General features: G+C 53.1%; 1 protein-coding gene across 1 annotated transcript in view; it reads right to left on the bottom strand.

Annotated features, from left to right (window-relative positions):
- VIPR2 (vasoactive intestinal peptide receptor 2) overlaps positions 1 to 20,372 on the bottom strand; it is an 88,073-nt gene that overhangs the window by 25,090 nt on the left and 42,611 nt on the right. Inside the window, exons 5-6 of the mRNA XM_024753179.1 lie at positions 18,223 to 18,330; positions 14,612 to 14,709 (exon numbers count right to left, since the gene is read on the bottom strand). Coding sequence (XP_024608947.1) covers positions 14,612 to 14,709; positions 18,223 to 18,330 — 206 coding nt within the window. The remainder of the gene's footprint in view (positions 1 to 14,611; positions 14,710 to 18,222; positions 18,331 to 20,372) is intronic.

Consider the following 20,372-nt stretch of genomic DNA (forward strand, 5'->3'; position numbering starts at 1 on the left):
GTAGGTTGTCTCTTCATTTTGTTTACGGTTTCCTTTGCTGTTTATAAACTTGATTAGTTCCCACTCGTTTATCTTTGCTTTTATTTCTATTGCCTTGGGAGACTGACCTAAGAAAACACTGCTTTGATTTATGTGACAGAATGTTTTGCCTATGTTCTCTTCTAGGAGGTTTATGGTGTCCCGTCTTATATTTAAGTCTTTAAGCTATTTTGAGTTTATTTTTATGTATGGTGTGAGGGAGTGTTCTAACTTCATTGATTTACATGCAGCTGTCCAGCTTTCCCAACACTACTTGCTGAAGAGACTGTCTTTTCTCCGTTGTATATTCTTGCCTCCTTTACCGAAGATCAATTGACTGTAGGTGTATGGGTTTATTTTTGTGCTCTCTGTTCTGTTTCATTGATCCATGTGTCTGTTTTTGTGCCAATACAATGCTGTTTTGATTACTGTAGCTTTGTAGCATCATCTGAAGTCTGGGAGGGTTATGCCTCCCCTTTGTTCTTTTTCCTCAAGATTGCTTTGGCAATTCTGGGTCTTTTATGCTTCCATATAATTTTTAGGGTTACTTGTTCTAGTTCTATGAAAAATGTCATGGGAAATTTGATAGGGATGGCATTAAATCTGTAGATTGCTTTGGGTAATATGCCATTTCAACAATAATAATTCTTCCAATACAAGAGTATGGGATAGCTTTCCATTTTTAAAATCACCTGTAATTTCCTTTATCAATGTTTTATAGTTTTCAGCATTTAAGTCTTTTAACTCCTTGGTCAGGCTTATTTCTCAGTATTTTTTTCTTTTTGATGCAATTTTTAAAGGGATCTTTTTTTTACTTTCCCTTTCCGATATTTCATTGTTACTGTAAAGAAATGCAACCGATTTCTGTATGTTTTAATTTTCTTTTTTTTTTTTAAGGTCTATTTTTTTCCCCCAGATCAGGTCCTTTTTAGAGTATCTCATTTTTGGTTATTTTCAATTTCTTCTTTTTTTAAAAAATAAATTTATTTATTTTATTTTTATTTTTGGCTGTGTTGGGTCTTTGTCACCGTGCACAGGTTTTCTCTAGTTGCGGCGAGCAGGGGTTACTCTTCGTTGCGGTGCCTGGGCTTCTCATTGCAGTGGCTTCTCTTGTTGCAGAGCACAGGCTCTAGGTGTGTGGGCTTCAGCAGTTGTGGCTTGCAAGCTCAGCAGTTATGGCTCATGAGCTCTAGAGCCCAGGCTCAGTAGTTGTGGTGCACGGGCTTAGTTGCTCCACGGCATGTGGGATCTTCCTGGACCAGAGCTTGAACCCGTGTCCCCTGCATTGGCAGGCAGATTCTTAACCACTGCTCCACCAGGGAAGCCCTAACAAAACATTTTAAACGCACTTATTTGTATTCTTTGCCAGATGACTCCATTGTCTCCAGTTTCGAGGATGTAATTTCACTGTTCATCATCTGCTGACTGGTTCTTTGTGTAGTTTGTACATTTAGGTGTGAGCTCATCTTTGGGGTTGATCTATGGGAATTTGGGAGGCCTGGGCAAGGATTTTCTTCCAGAAGAACCCGTGTTTGCATCTGCCAGGCTCCCCAATGCTACCAGTTCATGAACGCTCTACCTGGATGTCTCAGCTCAGAGTTTCCATACTGGGCAGCATAACAAGAAAACCCAACTTGGAGGAAGGCACACCTGTCGCGACAGATTCTCGGGAAAGCCTGGTAGATGGGAAGGAAGACACCTCAGCAGGGGAGCTGGCAAAGCAAACAAGTTAATCATGACCAGGAAAAGCCTGAGCCCATCAGCAGTGAACCAGGTGCAACTAAAATAATGAGAGAGCATTTTTGTTTGTTTTATAAAATTGGTGATAACTGAAAAAATATGAAACTGCTGGTGAAGGTATTAGCTAAATGGGCATCACATCTGTTCCTAGTGGAAAGGTGCACTGGCACATTTTTTGGAAAGCCGTTTGACAGTATAATTAGAAAGATGAAAAATATCCTTGTCTTACTTCACATCCTTTAACCAGGAATTTGAGATTTGTGTACAGGTTTGTTTATTGATTAAAATAACAAGATATTAGACAAAACCTAATTTGTGAACAATTGAGTAAATTCAGCACATTCATAAAATAGAATATCACACTGCCCTTAAAAACCTTGTTTTCGAAGGATACTGACTGATTTAAGAAAGTGTTCATGATATATTTTATAAAACAAAACAAGCAGAGTGTACATTAAGTACAATGGTAATTTTGAAGTAAATACATAAAAACGGGGAAGAGACGGGGGTGGTGTGCTGCTCATGTGTTCCTCTTGGAAGGTCCCCCCTTTCCTGTTCACACTCGTGCATGTATGACCAGAGGGGCAGAAACGGGAACCAGTTACGCACGCACCACACGAGAACAGTCCGCTGTTCACGGGTTTTAGCAGGGCCGTCAGTCTTCAGTTCCTAGTAAAATTACTATCAAGTCCCTATTTTCTTTACCACCTGTAACATCCATAATCTGCGCCACAAACTTCACAAAACAGAACTAAAGGCGCAAGTCCTTGGGGGAAACGCAGTGAGTCCAGGGCTCACTCTCCCCTCGTAACTTCTTTGAGATTAGAATGTGCTGCTCCCTGTCAGGGTGGGGAACTTATTTAAATGTTCCATTGTGATAATTTTTTGATACACAAAAGATTTATTCCAAATGTCTGGCGAATTTAATATTCATTTTTGACACTATCAGGATGATAGGATGACATCCTCCCAACACTCATTCTTATGAGCTTTATGAGTTTATAGAAGTCTTAGGACTAGACATCTATAAGGGCTTGTTTTCCTTAAGCCAACAAAAGGTGCTCAAAGAACATGTAGGACACTCTGCAGTTTTTAACTCTTTTCTTTGTAAGTATTTTGGGCATCCACTATGCTTGAGGTCCATGAAAAGGAACCTGCCATCTCCTTTCTTATCCTGAATAAATTCACTTTTATATTTAAGGTTGTATTCTTTTTCTTACAGAAAGTCCTCATACTGTTTAAGCGTGAGGCCCACAGGACGATTCCTGGGCTTGTGGCCTCACTCAGTGTGGAGAGCAGAAGACAACCGGGGTCGGGGGCACTTGCCCCCGAAGATGATTAAATGACAGGTGTCCACGAACACCGGTCCGCACTGGTGGGCCTGAGAATGTCGCCAGTGGGACGCCCGAGGGGCAGCCGGGGGACACATTTCCAGGGCTTCGGCATGAGCCCCCCACTGACACCGGATGCACACGTACCAGGATTCCTGTCACCGCAAGGTTTTACCAGGGAAGATGTTCTCAAACAGTCTCACGTTACAATCGCAAGTTTGAGACTGGATTTACTTGTAAAAAAGTAGTTGAATATGTGTCACCATCATCACATGATCCGGCAGCGAGGAAAACACGTCAGGAATGCTCCCCTTTCTCAACGCTTCTGAGGGGCCTGCGGTGGGCAAACACAGGACCCGCCACTCTGAGCCTTCCGTTGGGGGTCCTGCCTGGGAGGAGATGGCGGCCCTTCCCCACTGGCTGTCACCCAGGGCGGCTTCCTAGTCCCCAGCAAGTGTGTGGGACCGGGTGACGTGCAAGTCGTCTTCCAGCTCTAACTTTCCATAATCATACATCGCCCTGGAGCTACACGCATAGCCCTCCTCAAGGAACACTGCAGGCCGGCCAGTGTTTCCAAACACTGAGTCATAACTAGGTGACTGAAGCCTTCGCTTGCCTGGGCCAGGCCTGGTTTATGTCTGCTGTCCCGGAGTGACTATTAATAGCTCCCCTTTTTCTCTTGAGAGGCCAGGTTTGGCTGACCTTTTATACGATGACCCTATTTATAACTCAGTAGTGGGCCATGCAATCAATTTCCTAGGTAACAACCAACATTTAAAGAAGGTAGCACAGAAAATGTGGCTTTGTGAAATGTTTGTGTTGGGTCACAGTGTGAAATGCATTTCTAACTGTGGATTTTAATTAAAAAAAGTTGCAAGCCCCTTGGCTAGACCAGAGGTTCCTGATTCAGGAAACTTTCTGATTAGAACCTTGCCTGGCCCGACGCCTCACTCTTCGGCTGGCGTGAAACCCCCTGACGTGTTCTCTTCTGAACCTGCTGATGCCACGTGCATCACTGTCTGGGAAACAGTGGCTCCTCCCAGACCTTTTAGTAACGATTACCTTCGCACGAAGGGCCGAGGGAATGCGAGTGAAACCACCATTGCTACCCAGCATCTGTCTAAGGACGGGTCGCCCTGGAACAGAAGGCACAGCCCCTGTCTCCAGGGTATGTAGGTCTTGTTGGGTAAATAAGACCAACACAGACCCCGAAAAACGCTGACCCGCGTCTCTTACTCTGAACTCAGAGCGAGTGGCTGAGGCATGAGCAGGGGCACCTAGTAGCTGAAGGGCAGCGTGGATGGGCGGGTGGCCCGGAGGAGATGTGCCAAGGGCTGGGGACCTGGGCAGCGTCGCTGGCCGGTGCGGCAGGGTCGTCTGGGCTCTCCGGAGACATTAGTCACGGGTGATGCTCACTCTGCTTCTGCCCGGCTCCCTGGCTTCCCAGGGCAGCACCTCAGCTCTGATTCCTCGGCCAGGTCTTTGGGCTCCTCCGAGAAGGCGCTGCAGGGGCCCGCACACGCCATGTCCTGTGTGGCAGCAGGCAGAGGGCCGAGCGGGCAGCGTCTGCTTCACTCAGCAGAGCACGCCGAGTAGAGCGGCCAGCCCGGGGCCTTTTCTCGTGGCGGCTTTGGAGCAGGGCTGCGCAAGGACCTCGGAGCCCCTGGACCAGCAGCCTTCGCCAGGGCCAAGGGACAGCCTCTGTCTTGGGTGCAAGGAGGTGCCTGTTCTCACCTGAAAAATGGAAGGCTGAGGCTTCTTTGTTTTCAAGCAGATGTTTTAGAGACCAGCAGAAATGGCAGCCTGTTTTCATGGGAATGTGGTCCAAAGCGCACGCAGGTCATCAAAGCTACTCCCCAGACTCAGGCACCATCTCAGATTCAGGATGAGTGAGGCTCGCTGTCACATTTGCAACAATGCTATGAGTTGAATTTTTCTGCCTGAAAGTCGTTGGCAAATATCTTTTAAGACCCGCTTATTCTGCTTAGGAGACTGTAATGATAACCCAATAGTGCTGGGTGCTTTGCAATTTGCAAAATATAACACGAAAGTTAATTCATTCACTTCTCCCAACGGCCTGTGAAGCAGCAGATGGAGTCTTTTTGCCACGTTCCCCTTATGCAGATGGGGGACCTGCGTCTGGGGGTGACAGGTCAGTTTAAGAACACGAGGCCACCAAGGTGCGGGGCTGAGAGTCCACCCGTACCCCAGTGTCCCCTCCCTCAGAGGGCGCCTTCCCTGGGGAACGTTACTTGTCTGTTTCAGCTTTCTTCCTTTAAGAGGAATTGGTCGGTTCTGCGTGTAAGGAGCGTGGACGTCACCACTACATCCTAACAATGAGTAGAACTCTGAAAGGACTGGAACATCACCCACCTCCTTGGGTCCACAGGACAAACAGCTGCCCCAGGACAGTGGGGGGACAGGCGGCAGCAGGAGCTGGGGGTTCCCAGAGCAGAGTCATGAGACTGACTGTTAAGCTGCAGGAATGAAGACACTGGTGTGGCTGAAAGGACAGAATAGAGCCAAGAAACAGACTCACGTAAATAGTCACTGGTCTCTGACAAAGAAGCAAAGGTAATACAATGGGGCAAAGACAGTCTTTTCAACACATGTTGCTGGAACAACTGGATCCACATGCAAAAAATGAACCTAGACACAGACCTTACACGTTTACAAAAATTAACTCAAAATGGGTCATAGACCTAAATGTAAAGTGCAAAACTATGAAACTCCTAGAAGATAACATAGGAGAAAACCTAGATGACCTTGAGTTGATGATGCTTTTTAAAATACAGCACTGAAGGCACCACCATTCATGAAAGAAATCATTGATAAGGTGGACTTCAATAAAATTTAAAAATTCTGCCCTGTGAAAGAAATGCAGAGGATGAGAAGACAAGCCACAGACTGGGAGAAAATATCTGCAGAAGTTACATCTGATAAGGATTGTTATTCAAAACATACAAAGAGGGATTCCCCGGTGGCGCAGTGGTTGAGAGTCCGCCTGCCGATGCAGGGGACGCAGGTTCGTGCCCCGGTCTGGGAAGATTCCACATGCTGCGGAGCGGCTGGGCCCGTGAGCCATGGCTGCTGAGCCTGCGCGTCCGGAGCCTGTGCTCCGCAACGGAAGAGGCCACAGCAGTGAGAGGCCCGCGTACCGCAAAAAAACCACAAAAAACCCAAAAACATACAAAGAACTCTTAATACTCAACAATAAGAAAACAAACAACCCAATTTAAAATGGGCCAAAAACCTTAACAGGCACCTCGCCACAGAACAGACCGGATGGCAAGCAGGCAAATGAAAAGGTGCTCCACACCAAAGCACAGACCGTGGTATCATCAAGCTGGTCTAACGCAACCAAGAGTAAAATCCACAGCGAACAGGGGCGTGAGGACTCTGGGGCTTGTGGTCTAAATTCTATTCACTGATGAGACTGTGCATTAGTTTCCCTCAACCATAAAAGGATGATGAAAACCAGCGCATTACCTCATGGACTTGTCGGGGGATTAAAGGAGATAATCCATGTAAAGAGCTTGTAAACACTCTTAGTAAATGCCCCTACGTGACTCATGTGACTGGGTTTGATTTTACAATGAAAACCATTTTTATGACGAAAGAGATCTTCAAGGTTATTAAGCCCAACGACCCGAGTCCTCCTGAGTCAAGCCTCCTTTGTACACAGTCGGCTTCGCAGAGGACCTGGGGTCCCCCACCCCTACGCTCAGCGTGGTTCCCGCCGCCCGCGCGGCCCTGACCAGCGCTGCGGTGGAGGGTGAGGGGACGGGTGGACGCAAGGACAGGCGGACGGGCAGGGCTCCTGCTGACGGCGGCGCCCCCTTCAGTCTGCGGGCGGTCAGAGGCACTGCAGGAACCCAAAGGGGAGACGCAAGCACGCTGGCTTCGCGCTGGGGCCTCCTCCAGTCCCGCTGCAGCCCTCAGGGCCGTCTGAGGAAGCGGACAGACCCCAGGGGGTCGCTGGGCTCTCAGGTCAGAGGGCGCTGGACAGCAGTGCCCCGGGCGGAAGCGACCAGGCACCCGGCACAGCCAGTCTGGGTGACACACAGGTGACATCGCTCTCCTTGTCCCCGAGATCACCTCTCTCCTGAGGACGAGCGGAGATGTCAGGAAGGTGTCTGATGCTTCGTGGAGGGGCAGGAGAGGGGGGCGTCCGGGTGCTCATGGTGACTGACGCCCACTCGCCACAGGGCTGATTTCCCATGGAAGCTGCACTGCTGTGTAGCTGGGAGCAGGGCACCGGCGGTGACATCTCAGAGGAGGTGGCGCTGGGGATGCGGGGCTGGAGCTGTCGGCACAGTCGCCAGGGCTGTGTGACCGGCTGGCAAAGAGCCCCTCTTTTCAGTCGCTACGGGGAGCACTCCTTTGCTGGTGTGAACGTGTTAGAGGAAAATGGATTTTCTTTTAAAAACCCAAATACGATGTTTCTGAGGCAAAGAAACATCCAGATATTCTGGAGCAGTTTCTCCCACTGAGACCTATTTACAGCACAGAGTTTATGATAAAGAAAAGGCGACCGACAGAGGGATTGGGAGCCTTTGTTTTGCTACCAAGCGTCCTCACCTTTGGCAGATAACCCGCATCTGATTCTAGGAACATCAGACAAACCCCTCCGAGAGCCTGTGACGTCTGTGAGGTCGAGGCTGATGTTCTCCAAACACGACACATGAAAGACAGAGCAAGGCTGAGGGGTGGGAAGAGGCTGGGTCACGTGCGCCAGTGCCGCCTGTGCTGGCAGACATGCCCTGAGAGCCGTCCTGGGACCCAGACGGCGGGTTAGATGACAGCTGTGTAACACTAGAAAGCTCCCAGGTCTGGTACCGGTGCCGAGGCTACGTCACAGCACACGCCCCTTTAGGAAGGACGGCCTCGCCGTTCACGAGCTGAGGAGGTGCACGTGTGCAGCTCGGGCGCCATGTCCGCGTTCACGCCCGCCGCGCACCCGCGCACTGATCGCGGAGGCTGCAGGGCGCCCCAGCCAGTCGGCTCCCCTGCACCAACCCGGCTACTACATCGCTTCAAAACAGGTTTCAGGAAACGCACGACAGAGGGAAATTTCCTCGCTGTCCTGTCAGGGTCCCTGGTGGGAAGCAAATGTCACTGAGAAATGATTTGTCAAACAGCATAAATTTAAGTGATTTGGGGGGGGGGGGCTAAAATTTGATTTTATTTGAACACAAGAGTTAAGTATTTGCTGATTTTTGAGAAAGTAGAAAATATAGGCAAACTGTTAAAGGGAACCTGCAGTAACGAGGCCACTGTCCTTCATCAGCACATTTCCTGGCTTGCGGCCTCTCCAGGTCCATGTCCAGCCGCTCGAATTCCCCAAATCACACCCATGTGACAGGTAGTGTCAACTTGACAATTGGTAGGTGAACCTTTCTAAAACTCTGTCTTCTTTTTTCTAGGTCTTTAACAGAGATTGTGAGTACCCAGTAAAGCAAATATTGCTAATTGCCATATTTTCTTCAATTATCTCTTCGGACCACAAACTTTTAGTCCTGAACTTGTACGTCACATGGGGAAACTGACCGGATCGCCCAGTGAATGTCCTGGTTGCCCCCAACCTGCCCCAGAAACGGTGCCTTCCCTCCCGTCCCCACCTCAAGCGCCTGGCTGGGACGGCTGGTGCGCCCAGCTTCGCCGACTGCCAGCTGCCTGGGCCCCAAATGTCTGTTTCCCCCAGGCAAGGCTGTCACGTACAAGCCCAATGAAGAGGGGGTCATCAGGGAGATCGGACCCTCCCTCAGAGACCTGTTCCTGGCTGAGACCGGCCTGGTGCCCCCAGCGCTGTGCCGGGGCCCCAGCCCCGAGTCCTGCCTGATGCCCCAGCACTGTGGACACGGCTGGCCTCCTTAGTTGTCTTACAGAAACGGCCTGGTGTCCGCAGTGGGGTGGGCTCCTGGCTCGGCCCCTCACCCCTGCAAGGCTGGGGCTGCCTGCCTCGCAGGCACCCTGCATCTCCTTCCCCGAAGGCGGGTTGTTTCTCTGTACTTCCCTGGACACCTGCATTGCTTCCTACGCGCTCCCGAGCTTCTTCTCCATTATTCGACCCCAATTTCTGTGCCCTCCTCTCCTTTCTTGTAGGAGAACCTCCCGGAGCCAGGCACCTACCCCGCTTCTGCAGATGTCCTGGCTAACCTCCTCTCCCTCGCCCTGGTTCTCCTTTGGCCTTGGAAAGACTCACTTCTCTATCGGGCAAGTGTTAAGCATCACGCTTACAGGTTCAGGTGAAACTGGCTAGTAATCGCGTCTGTCTCGCGAATGTTCTGATCACGCTTCTGCCGGCGGTCAGATCTCTGCCTGGACCGTCAGCGGGCGGCGTGGTATGTAGTGCTGGTTACAGCTGCCGCCCAGTCCTGCTGGCACCACTTCCCCCGTCCTGAACCCCCAGGTCCTGCCCTGCCTGCCTCGCTGCCGCTGACCCAACCCGCCCCTGTCTTCAGTCACTGTGGGGAGCGCTCCTTTGTTGGTGCGGACGGGTCAGAGGAAAATGGATTTTCGCCATCGTTCGACGAGTTGTCCACGCGGGAGTGTGGCCCTCACGTGCCCCTGAAAGCCACGGCGAAGCTCCTTCCCGCCCTTTGATGCAGAATGAAGCGAAGCCACCGCCCTTGGTGCTTGTTCGGAAGCGGAACGCAATCGGCCACCATAACGGAAGCGAGTGTGAGGCCCTCCTGCACCTCCAGGTGCTCCAGTCCTGGCCTCCACCTCCCACAGGCTGCTCAGCATGTCTCCGCCCGACCGTCCTCTGACATGGGTACATCAGGGGTCCTGCAGGGCCTGGGAGTGAGAGCTCGAGGGTGCCTGACATGGAAGGACTGAGCACGCCAGGGATGGGGACCCTTGGGGGGGGTGACGTTAGCAGTCAGTGGCAAAGAGTTACTGCAACGGTCTGAAAGCTGAGAAGAGACTGCAAGACTATTTTTAGGAAAGTATGGCAGAACGTGGAAGAGATGTGTCCACTCGGAGCGCGGGAAGGCTGAAATGCCAAACAGTTCTCTTGGCTAAATTTAGCAGAAGTGCTCTTTATTTAAGAACTATAGTAGCAAATATATAATGCAGGAGACGTATGGACCGCTTTGCTTGGTGTGTCCACCCAGCACAGGGTGCCTACGTGTCACTGACGCTGCTGTTCTTTGGCAGGGCGGCGCGGCAGCAGGCCGGGCGCAGAATCTTATGTGGTGACTGAGTCGCGGGTGGTGGCCATGGAGTGGGGACAGCCCTGGGGTCCTTCTAGATTCATCTGGGAGACTCCCAATAACAGGGAAAAGGAGACCACCCTGGGCCCACGAGACTTGTCATGGGTGCTCATTTCTAGCGCTTTTCATGTTTTGCCAACTCTCAGCATCCCTGGGAGATCAGAGAGACGGGAACACTGGGCAGCGGGTGGCACACTGAGGCAGGGAGGCTGGCCAGGGAGTGCTCTGACCAGAAGCCTCCAGACAGCCGTCGGTGGAGGAAGGAGGTCAGGATACCAGGGTCCACCCGACGGGCCGCAGTAGGAGCCACCGGGTCAGGAGAGTCCCCGGGTCTGGGGCATGATGGGTCGGGGGCCTGGGGGGGCAGGTGACCAGGCAGACGGCACCAGGTGGAACGACCGCCCGCCTGAGGCTGATACCTTGATGCCAGGAAAGCCTCTTCGGCTCGGGAGACCCGTAGGCTCCCATGATAAGGGTGGGGGCAGTGAGAGGGGCTCGTGGTCTCCGGCTGCCCTGCTCTCCCCGCAGGCTTCAGCAGGCTGGGACAAGGCAAAAGGGGGAGAGGAGCTGCCGGTGTGGCCCCCGTGGGTCTGGGGTTGGCAGGGGGTCCTGAAAGCCTCTTAATGGGATTAAACCCTTTATCCAAGGATTGAAAGAAAAAAGGCCTAAGACGAAGATGCACACACCTGAGGCAGGTTTTGCTGGGAGAGTGACACAGACTGGGGAGACATTGCTTTATGGAAAGCGGGATGTGGTGACGGGGCGCCCCGAGCCGAGCCTGGCTGGCGTCAGGGTTTCACTGCACCAGGACACGCAGGCCTGGACCACCGCCACCCCCCCTCCATGACTCTGCGGGCTCCCATGGTCCAAACGAGGAGCAGCTTCGCAATCACGGCTCCCGCGTCGTCCAAGGGGTCCTCTGGGGTCTTCAAACTCGTTTTTCCTTCACGGGACTCCCATTCCCAACTGCTTTGTCTCTCAGTTCCCTCACTGTATGTGGCTTTTGTGGAAGCTAATTTTTTCCCTTGAATTTAATTAATTTTGAAACCAACAAAGGTTGCACACACAGCGCCCAGGGCAGAGTTTGGCTGCACGAGCACAGGAAATCCAATTAAAATCGTAAAACTGGGAAGAAAGAGAGTGGCTGATGAGATGAAGAGTGACGTGGAAGCAGGAGGCCCCGTGGATCGAGGGGCCGCTCCCTCCCTCCCCCCGGGGAAGACCGTCCCCGCCTCACTCTGGGCTGCGGTTTTCATCTTCCAAGTGACTCCTTAAACAACCGAGAATTCGAAGCGTGAGAGCAGTGGAAGCTGCAATCAGGAAGAACATTTTTCATTTTGGTCTTGTGCCATTATTCTCTTCACCTTCGCATGTTAAAATATTTTGAGTTTCTAATCCATTGGCAGAGAATATGCATTCATGATAACTGCAGAATCTCTGAAATGTTTAATTGAGAAGAAAAATAGCTCTTGGCACTGGACAGAAAAGCATTAGGAGATCACAGGTGCTCTGTCCTCGTGGGCTCTGAGCTGACATGGTTCCCACGACGATGTCCTTTACAACCACCTTGGGCTCTCTGTAACCCAAGGCCAGAGTCGGAACGTTGCGGTTCCGGGAAATGTTTACTTGTGGAACAAGTACAGGCTCTGAATAAATGCTGCTGGCGAGGCCTCAGGACGCTGTGTTCTTCACCCTGACGTGTGTCCTGAGGCCTCGGAGTTACGAACGCTGGGCTGGCTGCCGAGGTAGAAGGGAGACGTGGGTGATGGAAGGCGGCTGCTGAGGCCCCACCCCATCCACCCCTACAGAAGTCTGAACACTCTCCAGCTGCTGCCCCCGTCCTGCAGGGCCACCTGGGAGGCAGGTGGGACGTGACAGGGTCCCGGCCACCATGGGGCTGTCATCACCCCTGGTCAGAGTTCAGGGTCTTCAGAACAGGGCCTGGGACGCTTTTCTCTACGGAAACAGCCCTGAAACTAGGGTTAAATTCTACACGAGTTAAGGTCTTATTCTTAGACACCAATAGGACGGCTTCCTGGTTTGGACACATTTAAGTAGCTGAACAGCAGTTTGCTACGAGTCTGGAAACTGAGATCCCCTCACTGTCCAATGAAAACGTGCTTGGACCCTGATTCCACGAGTGGCCTCTGACCTGGCTGTGCACCCGGCCACCGGCAAGCACGTGGGCAGTGGCATTTACCCCCATCCTCCAGGGAGTGGGGTGGGGGTGGGGAACGGCTGATGGTGGGAGAGGCTAAACGCTGCCCAAGCCTCGGGCCCAGCGTTGGGGGACTTCACCATTTGTGCTGCTGTCATGGGGGCCCCGCGAGACCTGCCTCTTGGCCACGCCCATGGGGAAAGGCTGGGCCTTCTCTGTGGGATCCTGTAGAACAAAAGGGGTTCGTGCAGAATGCCCCAGGGGCACAAGTCCACGGGTGCGGGAGGGACAATGGCTGGGAAGGGTCAGCACAGCCCTGGCCTGGCTGCCCGCCCAGGTGTGTCCCAGGACCATTGCTGTTGCTTCCACCTGTGTAGGGAGAGCGGGGGGCCTGGGAGTGGTCCCTGAGGAGGGGGTCGAAGAGTCTGGCTCTCGTCAGAATGGTGGGGCCCTTGGCCACATCACATCATTTCTCTAAACCTCAGTTTCTCCATCTGTAAAGTGGGTTGTCACCCAGACTAAATGAGATGAGGGGTGGGCAAATGCGGGGGCATCGGTCAACAAGCACAAACCTGCAGTGATAAGATGAATAGGTTCTGTGTCTCACCAAAAGCAAATGGAGGGGCTTCCCTGGTAGCATAGTGGTTAAGGATCCACCTGTCAATGCAGGGGACACGGGTTCAAGCCCTGGTCCTGGAAGATCCCACATGCTGCGGAGCAACTAAGCCTGTGCGCCACAACTACTGAAGACCTCGCACATAGAGCCCATGCTCCACAACAAGAGAAGCCACCGCCATGAGGAGCCCGTGCGCCGCAGTGAAGAGTAGCCCCCGTTTGCCGCAACTAGCAAAAGCCTGCGCACAGCAACAAAGACCCAACGCAGCCAAAAATAAATAAATAATATATATATATATATAAAAGCAAAGGGAATCTGTGAGGCGATGGACTGGGGAATCATCTCATATTGTATAGATGTGAGAACATCACATCGTGTACGTTAAATATATACCACGTCCATCAGTAAGAAGCACATGACGCAGGGCTCAGAGCTGCACCACCATGATTACCCTCACTGACCACTGGTGACAGGTCACTTGTCATCCAGTTAGAGGGGTACCAGCTAAAATACAATGAACTTCCTTTCCTAGGTTTACTAATTTGGTAGGAAAAGAACAGGCTTTAAATTGTAACTCTTAGTGAGGAGAGCAAAGAAAGCCCCTCCGTTACCCAAGAAAAGTCATGGGACAGCCACATCCCTAAGGGCCTCACTTGGGGGCAGGACCCAGGGACAGCGGAGGTGAGGTGGCATGGGCGGAGGGCAGGAGATGGGCCTCGGCGGCACAGACACGGTCTGCCCGCACCGTGTGGGCTCAGGCGTCGGGGGCAGGCACTCGCCAGGGCCTCATACCCGTCGTCAGGGAGCACGTCTGAAACAGCCTGGCTCCCGGCTCCCAAGGCCCTTACCCGTCCACACGGGGTCACAGGGCAAGCGATGGGCTTCAAGGGGAGACACTGACCTGAATTCCCGGTGGCAAACAAAACAGACCCCACCATGGGGCACGGCCGGGTGCGGGTGCCGGGCTGAGGGTACCCACCGCTTAAAGGACCGCATTCCCGGAGAAAGGCTCTCCTCACAGTATGCCTGCCCCACACCGAGTCTCCACCACGGCCTGAGAGAGGCACCAGCGGCCAGCTGAGCCTGGGCAGCCCACACCAGCAACGCGGGCTCTAAGTCTGCAGAGATGCTCCAAGTTTGGTTCCATCCCCGCTGCCGGCTCAGGGCTAAGAGAACAACTACGTGGTTTCTCGACAGCCCACGGGTGGCAACACCCTAAAGGGAACAAAGAAACCCTCATGGCAGAAGGGACACTGGCTAAGCTCAGTTCGGCAGGTAGAGCCACTCTCGGTGTCACCTTCCAGATACACCACAGCAGGTGGAGAAAACCAGCCTTTCCCAGCTCCAAGACTACGGAACCAGCACATAATTCCAAAGGCTGGGTGGCTGAACTGAAACCAGGGACCTCACTGGCGGGATTTGGCCAGAAGTGAAAGAACACCTGAGTTAGGCTTGGAGCAGCAAATGGTCGCGGTTTACCAGGCACCTCGGAAAAACGACCAGAAAGGGAGGCCCGCGCAGCCCTTACCTTGCTCTCATCCTCGGGGTCATTGTAGCCGCACGCGTCCATGAAATCCGGGAACGTCTCTGACCACCCGTCCCTGGTGCAGTTCTTGCTTATGTTTCCTGGAAGGTAAAGGCTAAGTGTCTGATCTGCACGTCAGGACTGGCCTGGTGGCCAGGGCCCCCGCCTGCACCTACGCTGGCTTGAGAGGCTCCCTCTCCCTCGGGGCCGGCTAGGGGCCCGGGCCTGAACCCGGGGCACCTGCTCAGGGTGCGTCCCCCTCTTTGGCATCCTCGCCCACGAAGCCTGGGCAGCGGCCCCTGCATCCCCGGGGCCTTGGCGGCTGGAGGGAGCGGATTCGGCGCCAAAGCACGGGCGCGACGTCTGGGGCAATTATGATGGGACAGAGGTGCCGGTGTGTTCTACTCACTACGGAGCAGGGTGGAAGCGAACAGGCTGTTCCGTCCACTGAGAGGCGTCGTGGGCAGACCCTGGCCGTTCTGCCCTGCTCTGCCCTGCGCTTTCCTGCTCCCCCGGGCCAGTCCTCACCTCGCGGCCCCGAGGCACAGTGACCGGAGCAGCCAGGGCAGGCACCACTGGCCGCTGTGGTTGCAGGAAAGGCCGTGGACGTCAGGTTCGCGTGGCACGAAAGAGACAGCTTTGATTTTACAGCCCCACTGTTTGCTCCTAGGAACCTGATGTGCACGTCAGACTCAGCAATGCAGGGTCCCCTGCACAGGAAGAGGCGTCTTTAGCAGATGACACACAGGGTGGTGAGGGGAAGGGGATGGACCTGCTGGCTGGGCTTCGGGAGCTCGGACCCAGGCTGGCGTGGCGACTTTGGCCCTGCTTTCTCTGCTTCCTGCTGGGACCACAGGCCCAGGGCTTTCAGAATAGCAAACGTTTCCTCACACCATCTCTTTTTATTTGCACACTTGGTGGCATCACTGTTCCCATTTTATAGATGGAAAAGTGAGGCTCTGAGGGTCAGTAACAACTGAGTTTTGTGCTTAAAGATCCCTCATTTCTTCTACCCCAGGGCAGCGCAGCGGTTCACCTGCTCTGGCTGATGAATCAGGTGGGACCAAGAGTGCGGTGCGTCCGCCCTGGGGAGGAGATAAGCATAAGCCACTCTGCTCCCCGTGGGGAGAGAGGCCGGAGGAGTCCAGACCCCAACCCGCTGGAGAGGAAGTGGCTTGGGTCGGCTTCAGCAAAGCCCCTGGAAAAGAGCACCTAGGCTCTCCCGGCCCGGCCTCACTCCAACACCGCCATCCCCTGGGTCCTCCGATTCCAGACCCGAAACCTCCTGCTCCAGCTCCCGGGGGGCCTGCGGGCAGCTCGGGCACAGGGATGCAGTGCTGTGGGCCAGACAGAGACCTGAAAGGGGCAAGGTTGCTGAGGTCTGGCTCCCCTGCCCCACGTTACAGAGGGGAGACCGAGGCCCACATAAGGGAATGACCTGCCCGTCAGAGTCGGGAACAAGAAAGGACAAGAACAACAGTGGTGTCGGCAGCGTAGGGCTCACCGGCTCCTCCTGGCTCTTCCGTATTTAATTCATGCAATCCTGACAGCTACACGAGGAGGCCCTTTGATGATCCCATTTTACAGGTGAGAAACCTGAGGCTTAAAGAAGCTGGGTCACCTGCCCAAAGCTACCAGATTACAAGCTAGGTGCCCGTTTCAGACCTGGGCAGTCAGCTCCTCACCTGCACAGCACACCTGCTACCTACCTGCTCCTGGGACCTGTACCCTAAGCTCTGTGGAAGGGCAAGGAGTGCTGAGCTAGCCATTCCTCACTTATAATATGGCAAACACTAAAGAGGACATTTAAATAAACCTCATCGTACGAAGTCGAGATTCGCCCACAGGGTTGTCACCTTGCCTGGCTTCACACTCCTCAGTGGAACCTTGGGCAAAAGTGGAAGGTGGGCTTCCAGGAAATGCCTGAGATGGTAAAGTAAAGAGAGGGGCTGGGGAGGTGATGGAGGGGTCAGGGAGGTGAGATGAGAGAGGGGCAGAGAGGTGAGGGATGGGTCACGGATGTGAGAGAGGCATCGGGGGAGAGAGATGGACAAAGGGGTGAGAGCGGGGCCAAGGAGCTCAGGGAGAAGGGTGTGGGAGGTGAGGGAGAGGGGGCGGGGGGTGAGGGCAGGGAAGTGAGGGGAAGCTCAGGGAGAGTGTGAGGGGAGGCGAGAGAGGGACCTGAGAACGAAAGTGGGGCACAGCTTAGGACTCAGAAGTCTGGTCACCTGTTGTGAGGACCCCCGCAATCTCCATGCCTCTCCCCACTGTGTCCCCAATTTAGCTGAAGTGTTGGGGCCTCAGCACAGTGGTGTAGGTAGCCCCAGCCCAGCTCCCTAAAGCTGATTGCACACTCCTGTCCTCAGTCCTTAAGTGTGTGTTTGAGTGTGACTGTCCTGAAAAGGCCACAGTCACACGTCTGGCCCTGAGCACGGCCATCTGGGCTCAGACCCTGTCAGGAGGGTCCTGCCTTGGGCCGAGGCAGGAGTGATGGGCAGGCTCCAGGTTGCGGCCAGTCCACCGGATGTGCTCCCACGGCGGGCCAGGGCCCTCGCAGCCCTCTGGGGACTGGCCACGTGGCTTCTGGAGAAGATGGGGAGCAGAACTCAGAACTGGGCTGCCTGGCCGAGGGCACGGGCTCCTGGCTGTGTTGTTGTTGGACGCAGAGCATAGGCGCCTTCTCCCCAGCTGAGAGAACACTAATACTTGACGGTATCCATGATGCCCTAAGGTTCCAATTCGTCAGAATAAACCTCGAGTCCTGGAACCTGGCCCTCCTCCACCTGATGGTTTGCTACTGTCCCTTGCAAAGACCTGCTCTCGGAACTGTGCCCAGTCCCCCAGCTCTCCCCTCCCACAGAAGTAGAGTCTCCCACCCGCCTGTTCACACCCCCTTTCCTAGCCCGGCTCAGGGGCCTCGCGTGGGCCCCAGGGCTCACCCGCACGGGGAGAGCAGAGCAACGTGCTGGTTGCCATGACAACATACACTGATGTGTAGAGACACCCCCCAGTTTCCCACTTACAACTTTTTATAAAAAACGGGTCTATTTCTCGAACATCTGGGTTTCCTGGGCCTGTGTGCAGAGCAAGCCCCGGAAGGAGGGGTCGGCACATCTCGGTCAGCACCTTCTGAGGCTGGAAGCTATGCGACTGCAGGTGTTCAGGTGACAGGGGGCCGGGTCAAGGGTGGGGCTGAGAACCCAGAGAGTCGGTCCAGGAAAGGAGAGGATTCCCGTGAAGCAGAACGTGCGTTCCCGGCCAAGAAGGGACACCCTGGAGGACGCTCTCTGGGGGTTACGGGTGCCCAAGTGCGGCAGGTGTTTCTATTCTCTCCCTGCCTGGTGCTGCGGCCCCTCGTCTGCGCTGGGCACCTGTGTGTCTGGCTCCTGCCCAGGGTCTCCTGTCTGCCCCACTGTGTGTGCTGTAGGGTGGATGACCTGGCAGGAAGCCTTCTGTGCTCCCAGTCTCTAAGGCCAGCTCAGCACAGCTGCTCCCTGACTCACTGGGCCAAGGAAACTGACGCCCTGCTTCTTGTGCCTCCATGGAGAAGCCGGCCCCTCGTATGCACCCCCCCCCACCCCCGCACGGCTCAGAAACAACACAGACGACAGTACCTGGTTTGCTATAAAAGTTGCTGAACAGTTTTGGACAGGGCACCGTGACAGTCTCGCCGACATCCGCGGGGAGCCAGCACGTGATGTTGTCCCAGACGCCGCTGCAGGCTGGAGGGGAGACGTGGGTGAGCAGGGCCCTCTGCCCAGCACAAGGGCAGCACCCTCAGGCCACGTGTGGGGTGCCCAGGGTGGTGGGACCGGATCTGCTCAGAAGCTTTTCAAATAGAAAGCCTGTTAATTAGGTAATTATCTTGCAAATTATTTTTCTGTGAAACTCACACCACGATATTATTGAGAATATACTTGGCATGGGTTCATTGTAATCAGCTTTGGAGGAATAAGCAGATCTGCGGTAGAACGTTTCTGAGGAACCCAGCATGCACTGCGCACTTTCGAATTGTAGTAGAATCATTACTTTTTCCTGCTGAAGTGCTTCCCGCCCACCCCCCATGTGATAAAATGGGCAACACTGAGTATTGTGTAAGTCTTGGAGGTTAGGGTCCCCTAGATGCACATATACTTGTGCGTTTATGGATTCTGACTTCAAGGACAATTTGCAAATTTAAACATTTGAAAAGATTTAGTTGATTTCAGCAGTCAAGATGACATATTAGCGGTGAAATCTTAGGTTACCCTCATGGAGTTATCAAAACTTGATTTGCATTATGTTATAGCTTAAAACACTTTTCAGATCTCTTATTTGGTTTAATAACCACCCCACGACAGTAATTCATACCAACAGTGTATCAGTCATCTCACTGACAAGGAGCGCTGAGGTTTGAATGGTCCAGGGGCCTCTCAACATTAAACAGACAGTGAGTGAATCCACGTTTGAACCCAGGAAATTTTTATCACAAGTCCAAGGTGTTTCTACTGTATTTTGTGACCTCTAAACTTTTATACTTCATTTAAACTTCAGTATTGGAGGAGCAGGGTGCTAGCCTCAATTAAAACAAAGAAAGAAACAACAGTTCTGCTCTCTGACACGCCACCCACACCTGTACGATAACTGCGCAAACACATCAATGGGGTTATGCATTTTTGGTTTGACCACGGGAATGTTTTACTTCTAAGAACAGAGGTAATGAAAAGTTGGCTACAAACCAAGTTTTGCAAAAAAAGAGATGAAAATAGGGACTTCCCTGGTGGTCCAGTGGTTAAGACTCCGCACTTCCACTGCAGGGGGATTGGGTTCGTTTCCTGTTTGGGGAACTAAGATCCTGCATGCCGCGCGGTGCGGCTAAAAACACAAACAAAAAAACCATGAAAATACTTTCTAAAGGCTTTTTAAAATAAAATGAAAACACATTCATCCTAAAAACTGAGTTACCTACCGAAGATTGAGTACATAAATTCATACTATATTAACATTCTTACATATCTAAAGAAAACGTTGCTTTTTGAAAAATTACTTAGGACACATCATCAAGGACAAAGACATCACTAGAAACACACCTCCGGCCGGTGGGCAGTGCAGCCTGCAGACCTGGAGTATACGGATGAGCAGGGTGGTAAGGAGGGATGTGCCTACGCGGTGAGGGCAAGAGACAGACAACTGGGGACATACGAGCTTCTCGCTCCATTTCCCAAGTCTCATGAAAATGGCAGTTGAGAAATTTGAAATGGCAGTTCCTAGAGATGTCATAAAACTGAAGACAGACAGCATGTATGTGTGTTAAAGATTCAGATGGAGCAAAGGGGGCGGCAGCCCAGCCCGCAGGAGGTGAGCAATGGGGGTGCCCTTAAAGGGCACAGGTGGCCTACGTTTGGGAGAATCACATCGAGTTTGAATTCTGAACTCTGAGAACTCCAGACTTCCCTGCCCTGCTGGGTGTTTCTGGAAGCTCTGCTGGAGGAGCACCAGGGAGCCCTGGACCAACCAGGCCGCCTGGCATGGGATGGAGGGCACAGGAATGGCTCCGAGAACAGCACTTGGTGACCACCCTGTGTACTAGATTATCGCGAGAGTGTCTTGCCATTGTTCTGGTACAAAGTTTGATGCTAATTATTGATAGAGAGGTGGAAAACTAACTTATAGTTCCAGGAATAACATAGAGCTACACCGGAAAGGAGCCTGGGACTGTTACAGGGTCAACTGTGGTCATAATAACGTAAACCACAACCGTGAAGGGGCTCGGCAGGCGGGGTGG

The sequence above is a fragment of the Neophocaena asiaeorientalis genome, unplaced genomic scaffold (assembly GCF_003031525.2).
Source record: "Neophocaena asiaeorientalis asiaeorientalis breed wild unplaced genomic scaffold, Neophocaena_asiaeorientalis_V1.1 scaffold576, whole genome shotgun sequence".
Classification (NCBI taxonomy): Eukaryota; Metazoa; Chordata; class Mammalia; order Artiodactyla; family Phocoenidae; genus Neophocaena; species Neophocaena asiaeorientalis.